The 18,722-nt window shown below is 38.1% G+C and overlaps 1 protein-coding gene across 1 annotated transcript in view; it reads right to left on the bottom strand.

Annotated features, from left to right (window-relative positions):
* The window catches only part of xpr1a (xenotropic and polytropic retrovirus receptor 1a), a 67,740-nt gene that overhangs the window by 12,970 nt on the left and 36,048 nt on the right, over positions 1–18,722 (bottom strand). The window contains exons 4-12 of the mRNA XM_044129360.1: positions 10,375–10,476; positions 6,574–6,794; positions 6,282–6,431; positions 6,123–6,206; positions 5,548–5,629; positions 4,833–5,020; positions 4,384–4,563; positions 1,159–1,321; positions 9–209 (exon numbers count right to left, since the gene is read on the bottom strand). Coding sequence (XP_043985295.1) covers positions 9–209; positions 1,159–1,321; positions 4,384–4,563; positions 4,833–5,020; positions 5,548–5,629; positions 6,123–6,206; positions 6,282–6,431; positions 6,574–6,794; positions 10,375–10,476 — 1,371 coding nt within the window. The remainder of the gene's footprint in view (positions 1–8; positions 210–1,158; positions 1,322–4,383; positions 4,564–4,832; positions 5,021–5,547; positions 5,630–6,122; positions 6,207–6,281; positions 6,432–6,573; positions 6,795–10,374; positions 10,477–18,722) is intronic.

The following is an 18,722-nucleotide window of genomic DNA, read 5'->3' as shown; positions in this document are numbered from 1 at the left end:
AGTCTTACCCTGGTGTGTGGCGTAGAGAGCTGCGAAGGTGACAACAAAGAAGGTGGTGGAGTATTTGCCGGCGTTGACCAGGTGTGGGAAGGCCCTCTTGGTGTCACGGTAACGCCTCAAGCATTGGATGAAACGAAGCCAGGCGGGCAGACACTGGATGATGGCGCGCAGGCCGTACCAGTAACTGTGGCAGATGCGGTCACTGGAATCTAGAATACAATACAGCAACGTTACAGTTTCGTCTGAGGACAGAAATGGTCTTCATTATGAGGGTCAGACATTGACCTCTGTGCCGCCAAACATTTACAAGCCATTAGCTCTGCGTTAACTAGCAGGATGGAAGCAGAGGGCACCAATTAGCTTCATGTCTGTCATATTTTATGTCAAAAAACCTGAACACTTTACACTCAGCTCATTTACACATTGTCCTGAAACAGTGCGCCTTTAAAAGTTAAAGCTGTGTGAATACTTTTGCATGGCACTGAAAATGCTCAATTATCACTTAGAAGGTTTCAAGACGAGGAGGAGCATCTCAGGGTGTACAGTGGATTCCCATCAATGAACGGGATCACACAAAGTGACAGACAACAATTCACACTCACACTCAGAGGCGTCACAGTGTTACGCATCATCTCGATACAGATTTCTATTCTCTGTAGGATCCATTCTCTCACCCACCAAACAAAAAGAAAAAAAGTGTTCCTTTTTAAACAGCAATCCAGTTTTTCATGCCAGATCGTTTCCTCATTTTAAGCTCAGGTTGCTTAAATTTAAAGACCATATTTTATTTTACAAATTATATGAGCCCCTGATATATTAATTTACCCAAATTGGGTATTTCTGCAAGCATTTAAAACACAAAGTACAACCATAACTAGTATTTATTTCCAAGACTGACTAAACTAAACCCTGAACATCCAGAGTTTAAACTCCAGGTCTTTGAAAAGAGTACATAAAAATGAAAGATCTGAACAAATTCAAGGTGAAGGACAAAAAATATACATATCTAAGAACAAATGTTGAGAGGAATATACCAGTCAGTGGGCAGATTGCTAGTGAATCACAGGTTAACACAGCTTTAGGAGTCACTGAAAGGTTGGAGCCAAAATTCAACGCAGCAACCTTTTAGCTGTGGGCCGATCTGAATCAACACCTCACCTGGGGGAAGCAGCCCCTTGCTGTTGCTCCACTGCAACTCAAAGATGTAGAAGCAGAGGAGATACTCGAAGTCCATGAGTACAAACACCAGGGAGTTGAGCTGATCTGCAAGCCAGAAGTCTGCAAATTCCACCCGATGAAACGGTGCAGTGAAAACACGAAACTGGAGACAAACCAGAGAGGAAAGACAGCAGGTGAGTGGAGGTCATGCACAGAACTCCTGAAATGGAAAAAGGTCGGTGCATTTCAGAAAAATGACTTGGATGACCTTACTAAAGCGAGCTGCAGCTCGGATGTCACACTCAGTCGAAGCTGCTCAGGAGGACAGCATAATTCAATAATTAGTGAGAAGTATTTCTGGAGAAACCTTAAGATGTGGAAAAAGCTCTGAATAATTGGAGACACAAAAGAATAAATCCTCCAGACTGCCTTATCGGCCCTGCACAGGATGCTGTGGTGAGTCACGGTTTGCGTTGGTGTTCATGTTTTATTTGTGTTTCTAATCAGTGGAGTAATGCACAGGCAGCCAGGAACTGTGTCTATGGAATGTTATTTGGGATACGGCTTTGGCAGGAGCTGCAGCTATTGACCACGTTTGTAAAATGATACAACCCTGCTCGACTTTTTCCATTAACCCCGCAGGCCTCCTCTGACATTCAGCCGGTGACTGTACGCTGCTCCCCATTTACAGTCTCAGAGAAAAACCACACATACCCTCAGAAAAGATTGACCGTGCCAATCAAAGTATGTATTGATCAGGAGGTTTTTGAACTTATTTCCACTCTGCGTTGATGTCTTAAGGCTAATCCTGCTGTGCTTGTATGGTCAGGTTTTCATTTGCTGAATAAACACTACTGCATGTTACAACTGCAGCAGGTTGTTCTAATACATTTTATGAGCGGTTTCTATTAAAGACTATAGGAGCTCTTATGGCAACATACAGTCCAGTGAACTGCAGACTGAAATGTCTAATAAATCTTCCATTTCCTAAGAGATATCCTGCATTAAAATAATTTAAAAAATAGTCATTTTTGTTTTAAAAACCCCTCATACGGTTGTAATGGTGCCAAATCAATCAAGGCTAATTACAGCCTCATCACTGGGGGAGGGCTGAGCGAGAATACTGGGAACCGTGGGGCGCTGCGAAGCAAAGACAAGATATGAGGAGGGGGGTGTGTAGAGGCGAGAAGGAGGACGAGGGACAGAGGAGCTCAGAGCACCAGCATGCTGATAGATCTATACCTGTAATGATTGCACAGTCACAGCCTCCATCTCCCCTGAGACGAGGCCCGTTCTATTATTCCTCAACCCTTTGGCCCCGTCCTCACTCCAGTCGCCCCAAAACACACACACACACACACACGCACGCCCACACACACCTACACACAGCGATGTAGCACAGCTCAGACAAAGAAAGCAGTTTAATAAACATGCAGCTGGAGACAGATATCTGGATTGTGCCTGCATTCATTGAGAAGATAAAATAAAGACACACACACGTCCCTCAGACCTTTTCGGTACATGCTTTAGTTTCAGAACATGACAGCAGGAAAATACACAGCTCTATAAAAAAAACACACACGCAAGGCTCAAACAAATCAGATTTTTCTTCAAATTCAAAAGATTAAATGCACTGAGATTACTAGTCCTTTAAATAACGTGGGAAAGCTCAGATGATGACACAATGGGTTTAGAAGCTTAAACAAAACCATACCTGTGGATGCTTTTTAAGGCAAACCCTTGAACACTCAGCTTGTGTGACATTATGGGGAAAAAAATAGATACCAAGACGAGAATTGTAGACTTCCACAAGTTTGGTTCATCCTTTACTAAAACTACCAGGTGCCTAAAGGTCTAAAAAATACATAGCACCATAAAACACTGTAAGACATTACAGTTTGCCAATGAAATCAGGGGCCTTTTCTTAAAACATCAACTTGTACCAAAATACAACCAAAGGTTTCACCGTCTTCCTGTCTATATATAGGGCTGTTTTGACTAAACGTCCAGGAATGTTTTCCATTTCAACATCTACCTCTTTGGGGTCAAAACAACATCATTCATGTAACTTACGTCCTCAGGCACGAAACAAAAATCTTCTCCAACAGCAAATTGTTGACCGACATCTTGTTCAGTCAATAAGTGTGAAAGAGAGGCTCCGATCATGAATATCAAAAACTCTGAATTTCAACGATACAACCATAACATATGATTTTATTTATTTTAGCAGTAAAACTTCAGAACATATGGAAATTTGCATAAGCTACTGCCGAAGAGTTTAACTGTAATAATTTTTAATGGATTTTATGTTCTTACTTTTGTTGTTATAAAAACTCAAACTGTGATAGTAACCAACCTGCTGCTTTGCGAAATGTTCCTCCAATTGGAAATCCCCTAAAGAGCGTGCCAAGTGAAGTCACGTGTGTTTCTGTACAAAGATGATGAACTGCTTCCATGTTACATAACGGAGTTTCAGATTACGTTTCTGGATGCCATGGTACTGCTCCGGAGCCCGGGTGGCTATATTGATCCCAGTGGCAAGGCGGTTTCTTTTGAAGCACAGCCTCGACTCTGCTCTCGCGGTTTCTGACCTTGGGCTTTATGCACTGAGATTTATTCAGACATCTTCAGTCTTATTTCAGAGCATCAGATGCACTGCACAGGCTGGATGGGGTTAGGAGAGAGACTTCTGTGTCACTCACAAGAATATCAAAACAGCTCACTGGTATAAAACAATACAATAGAGCAGTTTTATTCTTTTTATTAACTCGTGTATAGGCCTGTCATAATAATCAATAAATTGTGATAAATTGAAACAAACTCAATATTTTCCATTTTCCATTCTTAGTTTTTTTGTTTTTTGTTTTACCAAAAACTGAATGATAAAAGTTTTCAGTTTGGTACTTTGGTCTAAACTAGCCCTTTTCTTGAAGGATAATTTTGTTTACCAAGACTTAAAAATAAATTTTATTTGTCATTTTATTTCTTTATTTTGGATATTTAGAAACGACTTGGATCTTGATATTTTACTTAAAAATGGTCTCAAAACAACATTATCATTTATCGCAATGACTATGGAACAATTTATCATCCAGCAAAATTTGGTATCATGATATCATGGTCGATCATGATTCGTTATCATCGACCTACACTATATAAAATACAATAAAAAGGTCTTTAAAAAAAGAAAATTAAAAAAGGACTCTAGTTAAGAAGGTGACCAACCAGCAGTTTGATGAGCCAGAAGCGGGATTTGTAGTAGCAGGTTTTAAATGGGTTGATGAGGAAGAGCACCATGAAGCCGTAAAGAATGAGAGGGTTGATCTGCATGGGGAGGTAGGTGTACTCTGAGTACAGACACGAGAGGATGCTGAGACACCATAACACACCCAGGAAACCAGCAATCTGCAGCAGAAACATAAACAGAGCCGCATTAAAGGAAAGCGCCAATAACATTTCAATACAATCAATAGAGTGACCAAAATAATGAAACACAAACTGAGAAATGTGGGTTTTATGTTTCTGCAGGGTTAACTTATTTTGAAACATTTGTGCTCTTGAACAGGACTAAACAACATCAATAAATCCAGGAGAATAATAAAATTATTGCTTTTACTAACATGAATGTAAATTAAATTTTGTGTTCAGTTGTTTGTGCTTCTGCCTGGGCTAACCTCAAACAGGTGCTGGTGTGACAAGTTTTCTCGAGGGTCAATCTCAAAGATGAGAACATGGTTGACTCCATTCTGTCTCCAGCCGTAGGTGTTAATCCCCAGCAGGAAGAGGAACTGGATCAACAGGAAGCCGCCACGATAGATGCGCACCAGAGGCCAAATGTTCTCGTAGCGCATGAAAACAGCACCTAAAAGAAACCAGAGCGGAGATGAAAAATTAAACAGTGTGCTTGAAAATAATTTCCCAAACTGGCTTCTGTGGTAAAGATATGTAACAAGCTTTAAAATAAATATATCTTTTGGGCTTTTAACAGAAAAAAAACAAAACTACTTTTAATTTAACTAAACATTTTTTAATAAATCATTTATTTTCACAAAATCACAGGTACTACAAATATTTGTATCTCTTCTGAATCCCATAAAGTAAATATACATTGGTCCTTTAAAAGAACACCCTACTAATAAAAGATCTTTGTGCTGATAAACTTTTACATATATGACTCAATGTTTCATAAATACAACATGACAGTTTCTCTTAGGATGTGTCCTGGCTGACCCGGTTGATGTAGGCCGGTTCGGTCGTGAAGACTAGAGGTGAGCAGCTGTGAAATTGGATGGTTTAGCCTTCATATTAATTAAAAATATCAAACACATAACAATGAAATGTAAGAGAACGGTATAATAAAATATATATATGATTTAAAATATGACTCACCAGTGAGAACGAAGGCGACAACTAGAATGATGAAGAAACCACAGAAGAGACCCACTCTGAAGGTCGTCCAGGCCAAAGCAGGCTGAGCCGGGCAGAGAAAACACAGAACTACTGTATTTAATACAGACTTCTTTATAATGCACTTAGCTTAAAAAAAAACTAACTCACAGGTGCTACACAGCCATATTCCATGTTTTAAAGGGAAAAAAACAAACAATTTGGCTGATTTTATTTACTTCATATGTTCAATTGAAGCATACTTTTTGTGTGTGGATCTCAAACATTTTCTGTTTGAAATAACAGAAATCAATGACTAAAACAATGGGCTTAAAAGGTCCACAAACGCATGTAATATCCAAACAGTATCTTGTCTGATGAATAGCATGAATTGCATATAACAGACTAGAAGGGATGGTTTCCTCTCTTACTCTTTCACTCTAGCTCATAAAAACCTTTTTACATTGTGTTGGCATTGTAGGATTACACCGACATATTTGCCTGTGTAACCTAAAATAAATACAGCAGAAATTTCAGAAACAAAGGTGCAGTAAACATAATAACAAGTTGTTACTGACCTGAGCTGCCCCCAGAGGAGGAACTCTCAACCTCTTCATAGCCCTCTGACGATCTCCTTCCTCCAGCTCTGTGATGACCAGAGTCTAGCCACGGACGAATATCATCAGCGTATAATCTTTATTTTGTATTTGTGTGTTTGTGGCGATGTGAGCAGTCACCTCTGTCTCAGTGATGAGCTGAGTAATCTTCTTGCAGGTGTAAAAAGGGGCCACATCCACATGAGCCACACGCCACTCGGCTCCACGAGTCGTGTCCAGAATCTTATCATGTTTTTTCAAGATTTTACGGAAACCAGTGAAGTTCAGGTTCTGAAGATAGCATAAGTCCAAAACGTTACTTAAGATAGTAGTCAGACACGCTGCTGCAGGACAAATGAGGTGAAACAAGGCTGCACAAATCTGTTCACATGAAATCAGAGTAGGGATAATTCTGTGTGTGTGTGAAGGGAACCTGGTAGTTCTGGAGCAGGATGAGGCTGAGGTAGAACTCGCTGAAGGCTAGCTTCAGGTCCATGATGTTGTGGTGCTTGGAGCGCTCCTCCTGCGTCAGGTGGAACAACGTCTTGCGTTTGCGAAGGCCGTGCGGAGTGTTGTTCTCTCGCTGGGCATCCATTGATGACTGCAGCTCATTTTGCAGCGTTGCAAACCGTCGCTGAGCTTCAGCGAGCTTTTCTGCAGACAGAATGATGAGAATGTGCTGAAAACTCTTAAAGTTAGTTTGCATTTCACACAGCACAGACCAATCTTTAGAAGAAAGCTTACAGAGAGGAACAGATATATTCCAGTCTGCAGAAACTGTATTAGTGAGAAGTCACAGCAAGCATTGAGTGATAATTTTTTCTTACCAGAAAGATAAACACAGAACAACTGTTGGTTTTAGTTATAAATTAATAAACTAAAACCAACAATATAAAAACATTGAGAAATCTGGTACTTATTAAAAACATTTCAGCTGTTCCAAATGCTGAGGAAAAGTTTCTTCAAAGAGCATCAAGAAGCTACAAGAATTTGCTGATTAATGGGGAACATGTTAATCTTAAAATGCTCTTCTCTCCCATTACTTCCAGGAAACGGGAACACATGGGCTGAGATGGCATGTGAAAGCTGCATAGAGAGTGAGGAGCCACTATCTGGATCAAAGATAGGTTAACACTTCCTCAAAGGAGTAACATAGTTCCTTGTAATCAGTATGACTAGAGTCAAATTATCTGGGTATCCTTCTCCAAGCTTCTCGCAGTGGTTTGACTGAATTTTGGTCCAGTAACTGAGACATTTTGTGCTTGGAGTCATTGTTTATTTACACCCATATGTGCCCAAGTCTTAACATCCCATCTAATGCCTTGATATATTACTTCACTCTTTCTAGTATATTTTTTGTCCTCAAAACACGCTTCTAACTGAGACAGAGCCTGTCTGTTTCCTGAAGATGGCTGGAGATTCTCCTGGTGTTTCTGCTTGCATTTAAGTGGTTGAAAAGATTAACCTGACACCTTCAGGTGCTTCAAAATTAAACCAGACTTCTCTTCCTGAAACCTTGGAAGCGTTTTGTATTTTTCCACGTCGGTTAAGGCGATGTGTTTGAGGTGTTGTCATAAAATGCATCCACAGGTTTGCCTCCAATTAACTAAAATGTTACTAAATCTATCATTATGAGGATTTTCTCTTTATTTGAAGGGATCAAAATCTCAATGTATGTAATCTTTTGAACCGAAAAAAATCTCTGCCATTAAACAAGTTTACTTTACAAATTGAAAACATTTTGAAATTAATATTGTAATCCTAGCTGACCTAAGACTGGAAGTCAGATTTAACATCAGACAGTGGTGAAAATAGATTATGTATACAGCAGCAGACAAGTAAACGACACATATATTATGTTACGATTTATGCAGTCAGCCTGACAGTCTGGGAAATCAAGGCTACAGCGGCTTCCTACCCGTCCTTAAATTAATAAAGTCACTGCTGATGCTGAAGGCTCACTGGTGACTTTCACGCTTCGCTGCTTGAACTCACCCTGACACACAATCACACTATCTCCCTCTCAGGAATGCCACGGCTCTTTATTGACAACTATATTCTTGGTAATCCTCTTGCTTGAACTGTGCAGCCCGTAATAACAATTCATGACAACAAAAGGAGGCTTGGAGAAGCCAGTAGACTCAGTGTCCTCTGAAAGCAGATTTAGAGTAAACCTGGAGTCAGGAGTGAAGGAGAAAAACAGAGGACATTATCGATGTGGCTAATGAACCTTAGACAGCAGCTGGTGATTTAAATTTCAACTAAAGTGGGTTGAGTGAACCATTTTATCCGACCTCAGTTTGGAGACACACAAGGTGAATATTTTGACAAAAACCTGGTCCTCTTCCTGGATTGTGAAACATATGATATTGAACCTGTAGTCCAACAGTCAGGATTTTAGTGCAATGCAGTAGAATGGCTTTGAGAGGTCAAGGACCCCTTTCAGAGGGAGATACAGACACACAGAGCGATGTGGAGGCAGGTTGTTCATGTAAAGTCAGCACACATTTATCTCCATCTCTCCACGGTTCAATCAACCCTGAAATCCTTTTTAAATAGATATACATACATACACACACACACACACACAGATATGAGATAAATGCACTTGCTGGGCAAAACTGGCCTTTCCTCTTTCCTCCTTCTGTGTTGGTAGTAAACAAACTGGGTGAAATAATATTTTCATGCTAAACATTTACCCTCGTGGACGAACTGCCTGCTGAAGACACGGCGAATAACTCTAATGCTGATATAGCATGACCCCCCTGCTGTTGCACTAAAATAAAGAGGATGTATCCTTTACTGCTTTTTCTTTTTAAAATCTCTCAGATATTCAACATTGCTCTGCTCCTATGAAGGTTTAACCAGCATATTACTTTAAAAAAAAAAGCACCAAACTTTTGCTGTAATCATCCGTCATAGATAATGGACCTAAATAGTAAAATGTACTTTAATGCAGGTCCTCTTAATCCACATAAGTTTGTAAGTTATTATATTGCTCAATGGGCTACTCCACTCAGCTGGGAAAGAAAGACTTCCATTATTTCAGTAACAAAGCATCTTTCTAACTATGAGCCGAGTGAGTTATACTCATTTTACTGCTTTTGCCATCAATCAGCCTGTAATGTCCCATCGTTATGAACTGGAACAATCTTCCCAGTTAACCTTGTCCCTGCGCTGACCCACCTCAGGACACAGTTTCACAGATGGCCTCAGGAGGAGGCAGCGTCTGCTTTTACTGCAGACACATTTCCATGAACTCAAGTTCTAGAAGTACCCGTCTGGTACCAGAATATATTATGGAGAACATCTCAGGTTACAGTCTCACTTGCTTCTTGAAATACATGCATGCTTTCTCCCGTAAGCATGACTGCTACTGACCTGTTCAGTATAATGACTAAGACTAAACCCAGTGTTATCTAGCAATTCCTTTCATATTTTTTCATTGTATCCCAAGTTACAAACCCTTGTGCAAGAGTCATAATTTAATTGTGACGTTTAAAACATTCTGTGCAAATGTTCATGCTGTACGCAATTATTTTCTTCTGGGGAAGAAGAATGGCTTTCACTAAATCAAATACAACTGTTGTTAAAGAAATAACATTTTATTCCTATGTTTTATAACGTTTTCTTTTTCTCAACATCACAACTTTGTTTTAGAGTGAGGAAGCACCAAGTTAAGTCCATGGCGATAAGCAGAAAATAGAGTAGAAAAAACATCCAAGGGAGTAAATACTTTTTATAGGGATTGTAATTGATCAGGTTGACTGGATTCATTCTGATTTGCAGTATGTTTATTTGAAACTGGATCAATAAGAAGGTATCGGTACAGTGATGATTTCTTTTACAGTGACAATCTGATGTCAATATGAATCAAAAGTACTTTTATTTCCTGTTCAAAGTTAAAGATAAACTTTGATGTTAGAGCCATAATAAAAAATTAGCAGACCCTGTATCAGATCTAAAGTTGCTTGTCTTAGCAGCTCATAAAATTACACTTTATTAGCTGATCATAAGCAAGCCCCTTTATAAAAGCAGAAGCTTTGAAAGTTTCCCAGTGTTGAGCAGCCAGGAGCTTGATTTTCTATTTGTAGACAAAAAAAAAATATTTACGTTTATAACCTGTAACCTGTTGCAAGCCAAAATGAGACTTGATCAAATTCACATTACAAAAAAATGCTCAACCGATTTATTTATCTTCATGACCCAGAGAAATTGTGGAATAAAATAGTACCTGAATAGAATGTGTTGATTTTCAGAAGCTCCTTCTCACAGATCTGGAAAAACCTCTCCTCAAACTTAGCGTAGTATCGCTTCACTGTGTCTTCATCTGCGACTGGAACAAAAAGCAAAAAAGAAGCAGACAGAAGATTACTGACTATTTTTTCCCAAGGAAACAAGTCATGTGTGAGAGACTATAACATTTCATAGTCCAGCTATAGCTTTCACACAACACAGAATCCACAAACACTGGGGAGGTGGGAAAGTTTAGTTTATATTAAGCTGAGAGATGCTGAAGGATGAAACCATATTAAGACATTTTGAAAAGATGAGATGTGATGAGAAGTGATGAGAAGTACACATCCAATGTAATGGTGTTTTACACTATATCTTTGTACAAGAACCATTCAAGCCTCACATCACCAATTGCATACCAAAATGTCAGATGGAGTAGTGTAAAGCATCTTGCCAGTAAACTCTAGAGTAGTGGAGACATTCAAGTCAACACAAATTGACCATAAATTTTGTATTATTTTATGCTCTATAGTTTGTGGGGACAGTGTACTTACAGCCCCTTCCTTTTCCAAGACATTTGTGGATAAAGTAAGATCTGTAAACTTGTGGATGAGTGAGTTTGGGGTAAAAAGGTCTCCACTGTCCAAACAAAACACTTTCTGGATGAATAAGAGGTGAAACTGAGAGCCAGGTATTCTCTGACCTCACAAACGTACTTTTAGAATGATTGCCAGAAATAAACACACTTATAAACTTATTGGAAAGCCTTCCCAAAAGAGGTAAAACTGCAAATTTTACAGATTAAGAATGGGATCCCACTGGTGTTCAATTGTAAATGAAGGCAGATTAGCTAATACTTTTTAATATTAATACTTTGTAGTTCTCCAACTGCAGTCCAACTACTGTTACTACATTTGGCCATCCCATCTCTACCACTATATTAATAAGACATTAAATATTCAAAATGGTATAGTGTTGAGCTAGTAACTTGTTTTGCTTTCGAGGCATTCATTAATGATTAGGTGACCTAAATAGCTAATCCTTCTGTAACTCTGAGTATTCCTTTAAGAGTTCAGGAAATCTCAGGCAAGCAGACTTTCATTCAAGTCTGAATTAGATCAACAGCTTCTTCCTGCCTCTCCATGTCTGATTAAACCCTCCTTGTCTTTTTCAGGACATGCCAATTCAATCAGTATTGATGCACTGTCTCAAACAATTCTCTGCCTCATTCACAACAGGCTACACCTGACAGAGCTTAACATGCAGCAAATGGAAAGCCACTGTAAAATAGATTTTTACAAATAAGCACCTACAATTGTCTTTTAAGCAACCTTCGAATCAGCAAATGTTTCATCATAACTACAGCAAAAATAACATAATGAGTAATAATTATAAACCAACTCTGAGTTTTTGATACCAAATCATAATCAATGGGTTTTATTCAAAATAACATTTTTCACTCAAAACACAAAAAGAAAGGAGTGAATTTTAAGTGATCAAATAGTAAAATATTTATTAGAATGTATCACACAAAGTAATCTTCACAAGGATATTGAGATTAGTTTTATAAATGCTAACATCTCAATTATCCAAAGTCTACAGTGAAGATTTAAATGCAATAACGACTGCTGTTATGCAGACAGGTGCTAATTAGAAAGGATTTCTGTATTTTATGGATTTAAGTAGTCAAATAATCCTTCTAAGAAAAAAACAATACCCAACTGTACATCGTAAAGGTCAATTCAGTGTGGAGTTTGAAACTACTCTCTGACTCAGGACTATAAACCCATAAGGGACTTTAAAATATTCTTGCAACAAAGACAAAAGTTTATAAAAAGCTGAGAAAAATGTTAATTCTGATATGTTCAATAGTGACTGAAATATGGAAGACTTATGGGATAAATCCAAGGAAACAAAATGAAGTTGCTCCACATATGTCAAAGTCAGTCAATTGAAGCACAAAATAAGACTTTTTGATCTAAGGAAACAAACAAGCTAAAAACAAAACTAGGGTATGAAGTGGAGTGATTTGCAAAACCAATAGTAAAACGAATTATAGAACAAATAGAAAGTATGAAATGATAGAAATCTTAATGCTCATTTTAACCATTTATGTTTCTAACTCTAAATGTCAGTTTGCAGATGAATTCTTCAGTATGACACGACTACACAGGTGCATCCAGTGCTCTACAGCCCCTGAGGATCTGCTCTCTGCCACGCTGAATGTCAGGCTGTTTCAGGTGGTTGGATGGATGATGGCATTGAGGAAGCCACATTTATACTTCTAAACGATTGGCCAGCAAACATTAGCTGTTTAGGCAAAGTGATTGAGGACCTGGCTGGCCAGTGCAGCCTGACACGATGATTGATGGGCTAATACACCGCTTTGGTCAGACCTGCAGGCAACATGCATACAGTGAGATAATTCAAAGTAAAAGGGTTACACAGCAAATGAAAACCCTGAAATAATCATGAAGCATGAAGCGTAGAATTAGAGGCAGAGAAAAGTGGAACATTACAAATCTATACCAAACATTGCAATTAAAGTAACTGTGTAAGAGGAACTACAAAACGATTCACTCAATGACTTTTCCAGGTGAGTAATCAAGTTCAGCTCATTGCTGTTGAAAAATGCTGAAGTTAAGCTTTGGTTTGGTCCACCTTTTTTACTCAATTGTTGCTTTAAAGGTCCCAGGGTAAAGACTTTATTAAAGCTTTGCTTTGTTTAGGTTTCATTTTTTAAAGTTGGAATGTAAAATTATGTGCTTTAGTTTCATACAAAAACACTCTGAATGGGTAAAAGTTTAAGTTACGGCTTTAATTGTTTGGTACACATGCCTTATTGAACCGTATGGGCTGTAACAAAATTCTTCGGTATGAATACATGCATCATTGTTAGATTGCTGGCATACATAGGAATACATCAGTATCAGTACTTAGATACAGAATGTACCCACATCTCTTTGTTTTAATAAAATTGTATTTGTATGATATTTGTGAGTCCAATGAGAACAATGATTCCACCCCTACTTCTTTGTTTTCAATGAAACCTCACTGACAAATTGTTAGAGCAGCCATAGAGATGTACCTCTTTTAAACCTCACACTCCTTATACTTACAGCACCAAAGAATCTCACTGCAAACAAAGAGAAAGATCTAAACCTCATTAGCGTAAACTCTGTGCATTTTGGAGAAGAAGCCAGCATTTTGGTTTCCTTCCCAAAGGTAATTCGACATGTAGACTGAGGAGGGAGAGTCATGTCAAACAGCATGGTTTCTCATTATCTCTTCTCCGGAGAAATGATGGCAGAGACAACTTTCACAAGTTCAGCAATCTTCGCAAAATGTGTTTAAAGTCATATAAGGAACAATATCCAACAGAAACTTAAACCAGAAATATAGTATTTTATAGATTTCTGCATGATACAGTAATAATTTTCAACACTGTTCTGAGACGTAAATGACATCCTTGGCTGTCTGCAGAAGGATTGTTGCAGCCAAGCTGACATTCAGACAGCAGAGCAACAAAGAGGAACCCTGGAGCATTTCCTCCAGCCACTGTTTAAAGGTATTGAAAGCTCTAGTCTTGCATGTGTGTGACAGAAAGATTTAATACAGCAGTCGGGAATAAACAGCCTGTTACTATTGTAGGAGTGTGCAAATCCAGCATTATAACTTCTGATTTATAAAGAATTTATTTCATCTAGCTTTACAAAGACAAAAAAATAAATATGTTGTAATTATATTTACCAACATTTAATGACTATTATATACAGACACACAGCTATAGGGCCCATTTTGTCTCACTTCTAAATAGGCTGATAAATTATTCAGGTGATTCGTTATTGTTGAAAACCTCTATTGTTTAGAAGTAAAATTTGGGGATTTGTTTTTTATTTTTATCGATTGAGCTAATTAACAGAAAGTTTAGAGAGTTTGAAAAACTAAATCATTGATTAAAAAAATACTTAAAATTTGAAAAAAAGTCAACCTAATTCAACCCATCAATATATATACAGCATAAGTGATGAAAATTATACTTGTTGTGTTCAAGGTCACAATGTTTAAACTGTGTATCTATCGTGTCTGATAGGAATATTCAGATAGAATATAATAACAACAGGACCATATGACACCAAGAAGGGGAAACGTTGCATCATTAGACACCAGATATTTGGAGAAGAAATGCATTACAAACATTAGAGTATGTTGTGCTTATTTGGGAGCTTCACATTTTTTTCAGACAAAGAATTGTGCTGGTAGCTAGAAAAACAACTCTTGACCTACAGTATTCCCAGAGCGGCTTGTAGACGGCAGCCTCCCTCTCTCCGCTAACCCCTTCTTCTGTAGATTGTATAAATAAATGATGAGACAGCTTCCCCAGAACCCACTCCACTCACCCCCGAAACAGTTCACGCAGACAGACACTCACACCCACACCCACGCACACACACACACACACACACACACTCCCCACCCCCCAGCTTTTTATATTCCTATACAGGCGTTCTGTGAAGCGACCCCATAAAACCCATCATATAAATCCACCAACCCTTAAACCTGCTGACCAGGAGAAGGATTTGGAGACATCAACAAGCTGGACAAATCTGAACTTCAATATGATAAACTTTTCATTTGTTAAGTTCCTGTAATGATATATATATATTTTTAAATGCTTTTACCATTAATGAAAATGTATGCTTAATTAAAGGAAGGAATGATTTCCTCTGTTTGAGCCTCAGATGTAATCTTTCATTAGACTAGAGGGTGAACACAGGATATATTTCTTTACAGTCCGGTAAAACAATCATACACATGAAAACACCCTACGCAAATTGTATGTCCCTGATTTTAAGGCCTATTAATCCCATTTAATGGCACCTCTCAGATAACATTATTCTCAGGGGAAGCGAGCAGGCCATTACATTATGATTGTTGCTGTAGAAGATGCTGTTATCTCCCCCCTGCAAGCCCACAGGTCTTAAATCACAGGGAAAGACAAACTGAACTATAAAAGAGAATAGGATTGACTTCATTTAGGCCTGATATTAATCTAGAGAGACCAAAAACCTGAACGTAGGACAATAAACTGGAACTCCTCCACTGGCAGGCTTTAAGGAAGTGAATGCAACACGAATACCAGCCCCCAGCTGCCCCCTTTCCTCCATCACGCCTGTTTTTCTCACTTATTCCCATTCAGCCCTCCAGCCACAATTAATTCTACCAATCATCTCTCTCATCGAGGCCAGGGGAGCATTAAGAATGCACACTCTCTGGGCTAGGATGCCAGCCAAACATGACCGGAGGCAGGATGAAGAGCCACTGTTGATTCCAATACATTGTATACTATTTGTACAACAAGAATGCAAGCAAACCAGTTTGAAAAAAAAAAAACTGAACTAAGAAGAGATATCAAGTAGTGAACAGAATCCTATGGCCAACATATCCAGAGAGGAGCTAAATATATTTGTTTTGCTAGTTGTGTTGGCGGATGAGCGAAAGAGCGAAAGGGAAAGAACGTAAGAGACACATGGGATGGGCAAATTACCAGCAGCCGTTTGAATAAAAAAAGAGTAGAGGCATGAGGCCAGATGGGGTGTGAGATTATCCAAGGAAGCAGAGGGAAAAGACCCAACACCCAAACACACTGGAAAATTATATAAGAGTTTAACGGACAGAGGGAAGGTGGAATGCAAGTGGAAATGTGATACAGGAAGAGACAGAGACAAAAGTTATAACTGGATGGAGAGAATTTCAAATCACTGCACAACTTCAGATGCTGATAGACAGTGGAACCTGAAAAGTATAAGCAAGCGAAGGAAAATCAACACTTGAGATGACCAAACACCAGAATAAATTAAGACTAAACTCTTTCGAAGAATATGATACAAGCAACTGCCTTTATGTAAAATAATACATGTCGTAAAAAAAACCCTATGTGTTATTTTTAATTTATCAGACGGCAGACTCCTTGACTATTTTTACATTTCAGGTACAGGGGGAAAAAAAACAGGTGTGAGCACAATTTAATGTCTTGTTGCCCATGCAAAGCTCATAGATTTTCTGTTAAATATGTTCAAAAATTATAGATGCACAAAATTATGTTGTCCAATTTCTGATCTCTGCTTTTTGGAAAAGTTTGATAGGCCCATAGAGTTTTAAACCAAACATGTCTTTAGGAAATACAACATACAAAAAGCCATGAGAACAGAAATTAAAATATTTTTTCTAGTCTACTTGCCATTAATATTTATATTATGAGCAATAGTAATGCCACATTGTGTGTATGAGAAAAGAATAGTTGTAAAAAATATTTCTGCAAGTTTCACTAAGCTTAATTGATGACTAAATTTAAGATCTATGTAGATTCTAAGAAATAATCCATATAGATCTAACTTACATTAATCTTATCAGATTAATGTAAGTTAATCTGATAACTTACATTATCAGATTAATGTAAGTTATCTGATAACTTACTGATGAAATTGTCAATTTCATCAGTTTAAATGAGTGTTTCAGCTCCACAGTATGACTTTGCTGCTTTTACTCTGACTAGTCACTGATCAGGTCAAACAAGCTGAAAATTGTTCAGTCTACAATTAATTTATTGGTGTGTTTTTTTTGTCAAATTGTAGACTGCTACAGTTGACATTGAGTCAGTAAATCAGCAAATAATAATCAAAGGCAAGAAGAAATAAAGTGGAGTTGTAGTACTTTAAGCATCCCAAAAAGCATCTCCTAAAATTGCTTCCTCATTCAGAATAATGGAGCTGAATACATATAAAAAATTGAAATGTTTTCTCTCTGCAGCAATTACCCAAATAAGAGCTCAAATAAAGTTCTCACAATTACTCTAACAGGCAAAGTTTCTGAGAGCAACATTGAAATGGGTCATGCTTTTCGAAGGCTTGTTTTCTCCATAATGTCTCCTGCAAAACAATACATGGACAGCATGCTAAGTGGGTCTGTCTTTTCAAACCACATCTTATTAAGATTTCCCTTTTCATTTCTAAGCTTCAGTATAAACACTGCAGACTGGCCAAAGAGGTCTGTTAAACTCAGAACAGACACACATTCAGGGCAGCATCCTACTGAAACATAGAGCACTGTGGTTGAAACTTCATGAAAGCCTAAATGTGCAGGAGTTCAAAGTGAAGAGAAGGTTAAATGGATATATAAGAGAATAGGAATAAAGTTGGGATAGAAGTAAAAGCTGACAGAGGACAAAAATGGACCATGCAATGTAAGATTCAAACAAATGGCACAGCATTGATGAAGAAGTAAAAGTTAATTAATGCTGCCAACATCTTCTGAGGAAAGGAAAACACCAAAGTCCCTCTGTGCTTCGTCTGAATCGCCATTTTGTTTTTTATCTGTTTCTTTCTTTTTCTTTCTCCTTTCTTCTCAGCTGCTCCTTAATTTCCAAAGCTGCTGCTGTGAAGTTTTATCTCTGACAGACAGAATGAGGGGAAAGTTTGGCCCAGACCTTTCTCCCTCTCTCTCCTTCCAGCACTGAACAAGGCCTTGAAGATCTGAACTGTTTCTCTGAGACTCACCGACTTCCTGCATCTCTCTCCAGGTAGATACAGACTGAATGGAAAAGGCAAACTGATAACAGTTTGAAACGAATTCTGATTCATCTCATTCACTGAAACGATCACCAGGACATTTTAGCTTCAGTCACATCTCTCAAACTTTGTCAGATAACCTGCGGTCGTGAAATCTAGAACATTAAAATACATATTTAGCAATATATTTTGCTGTGCAGATGTTATGCACTAAAGCGTTATGACACAGGGGCTGTAATATCTAATCCAATTCAACTAACTTTTGATTAGTGTGTATTAAATGTAATTGCATCCTGAGCCACATCAGTGTTGTCTCTCCTAATCTGATAGTTAGCATCAATTTCACATATCCTACAGTCTGCTATGGCTGGCAGAAGTCTAACGAAGGATATGGGCAAGTATAAGTGTCTTAGTATGCAAACTCACATACTGCTCATATCTCTCATAATATAATAACCAAGGGAAATCAAATTTTCTTTAACAGATCTGTTTTCAGCTGTTTTAAAAGGAAGCGTTACTGCGGAAACATTCTGTAGGATTAACAGAAGTGGATACCTCTAATGTCAATGAAAAATTGACACCTTTTTAAATCATAAAGATGCAAAAGCATTTTTATACTTAGTAATATTTTTCTCAGTTTAAAATACAATGCTGAAGTTGAACTTTGCTACTTTACAGCAAGTGTAATCAGATATACTTATGCAACCTTTTGATTATCAGTGTCAAGATATACCAAGGTTAACAAGTTACATTTTCAAAATCACCAACTTTTTCCGTC

This window comes from Gambusia affinis, linkage group LG10 (genome assembly GCF_019740435.1).
Source record: "Gambusia affinis linkage group LG10, SWU_Gaff_1.0, whole genome shotgun sequence".
NCBI classification, from domain to species: domain Eukaryota; kingdom Metazoa; phylum Chordata; class Actinopteri; order Cyprinodontiformes; family Poeciliidae; genus Gambusia; species Gambusia affinis.
The sequence above is the reverse complement of the archived record's forward strand: the minus strand, read 5'-3'. Positions and strand labels throughout refer to the sequence as shown.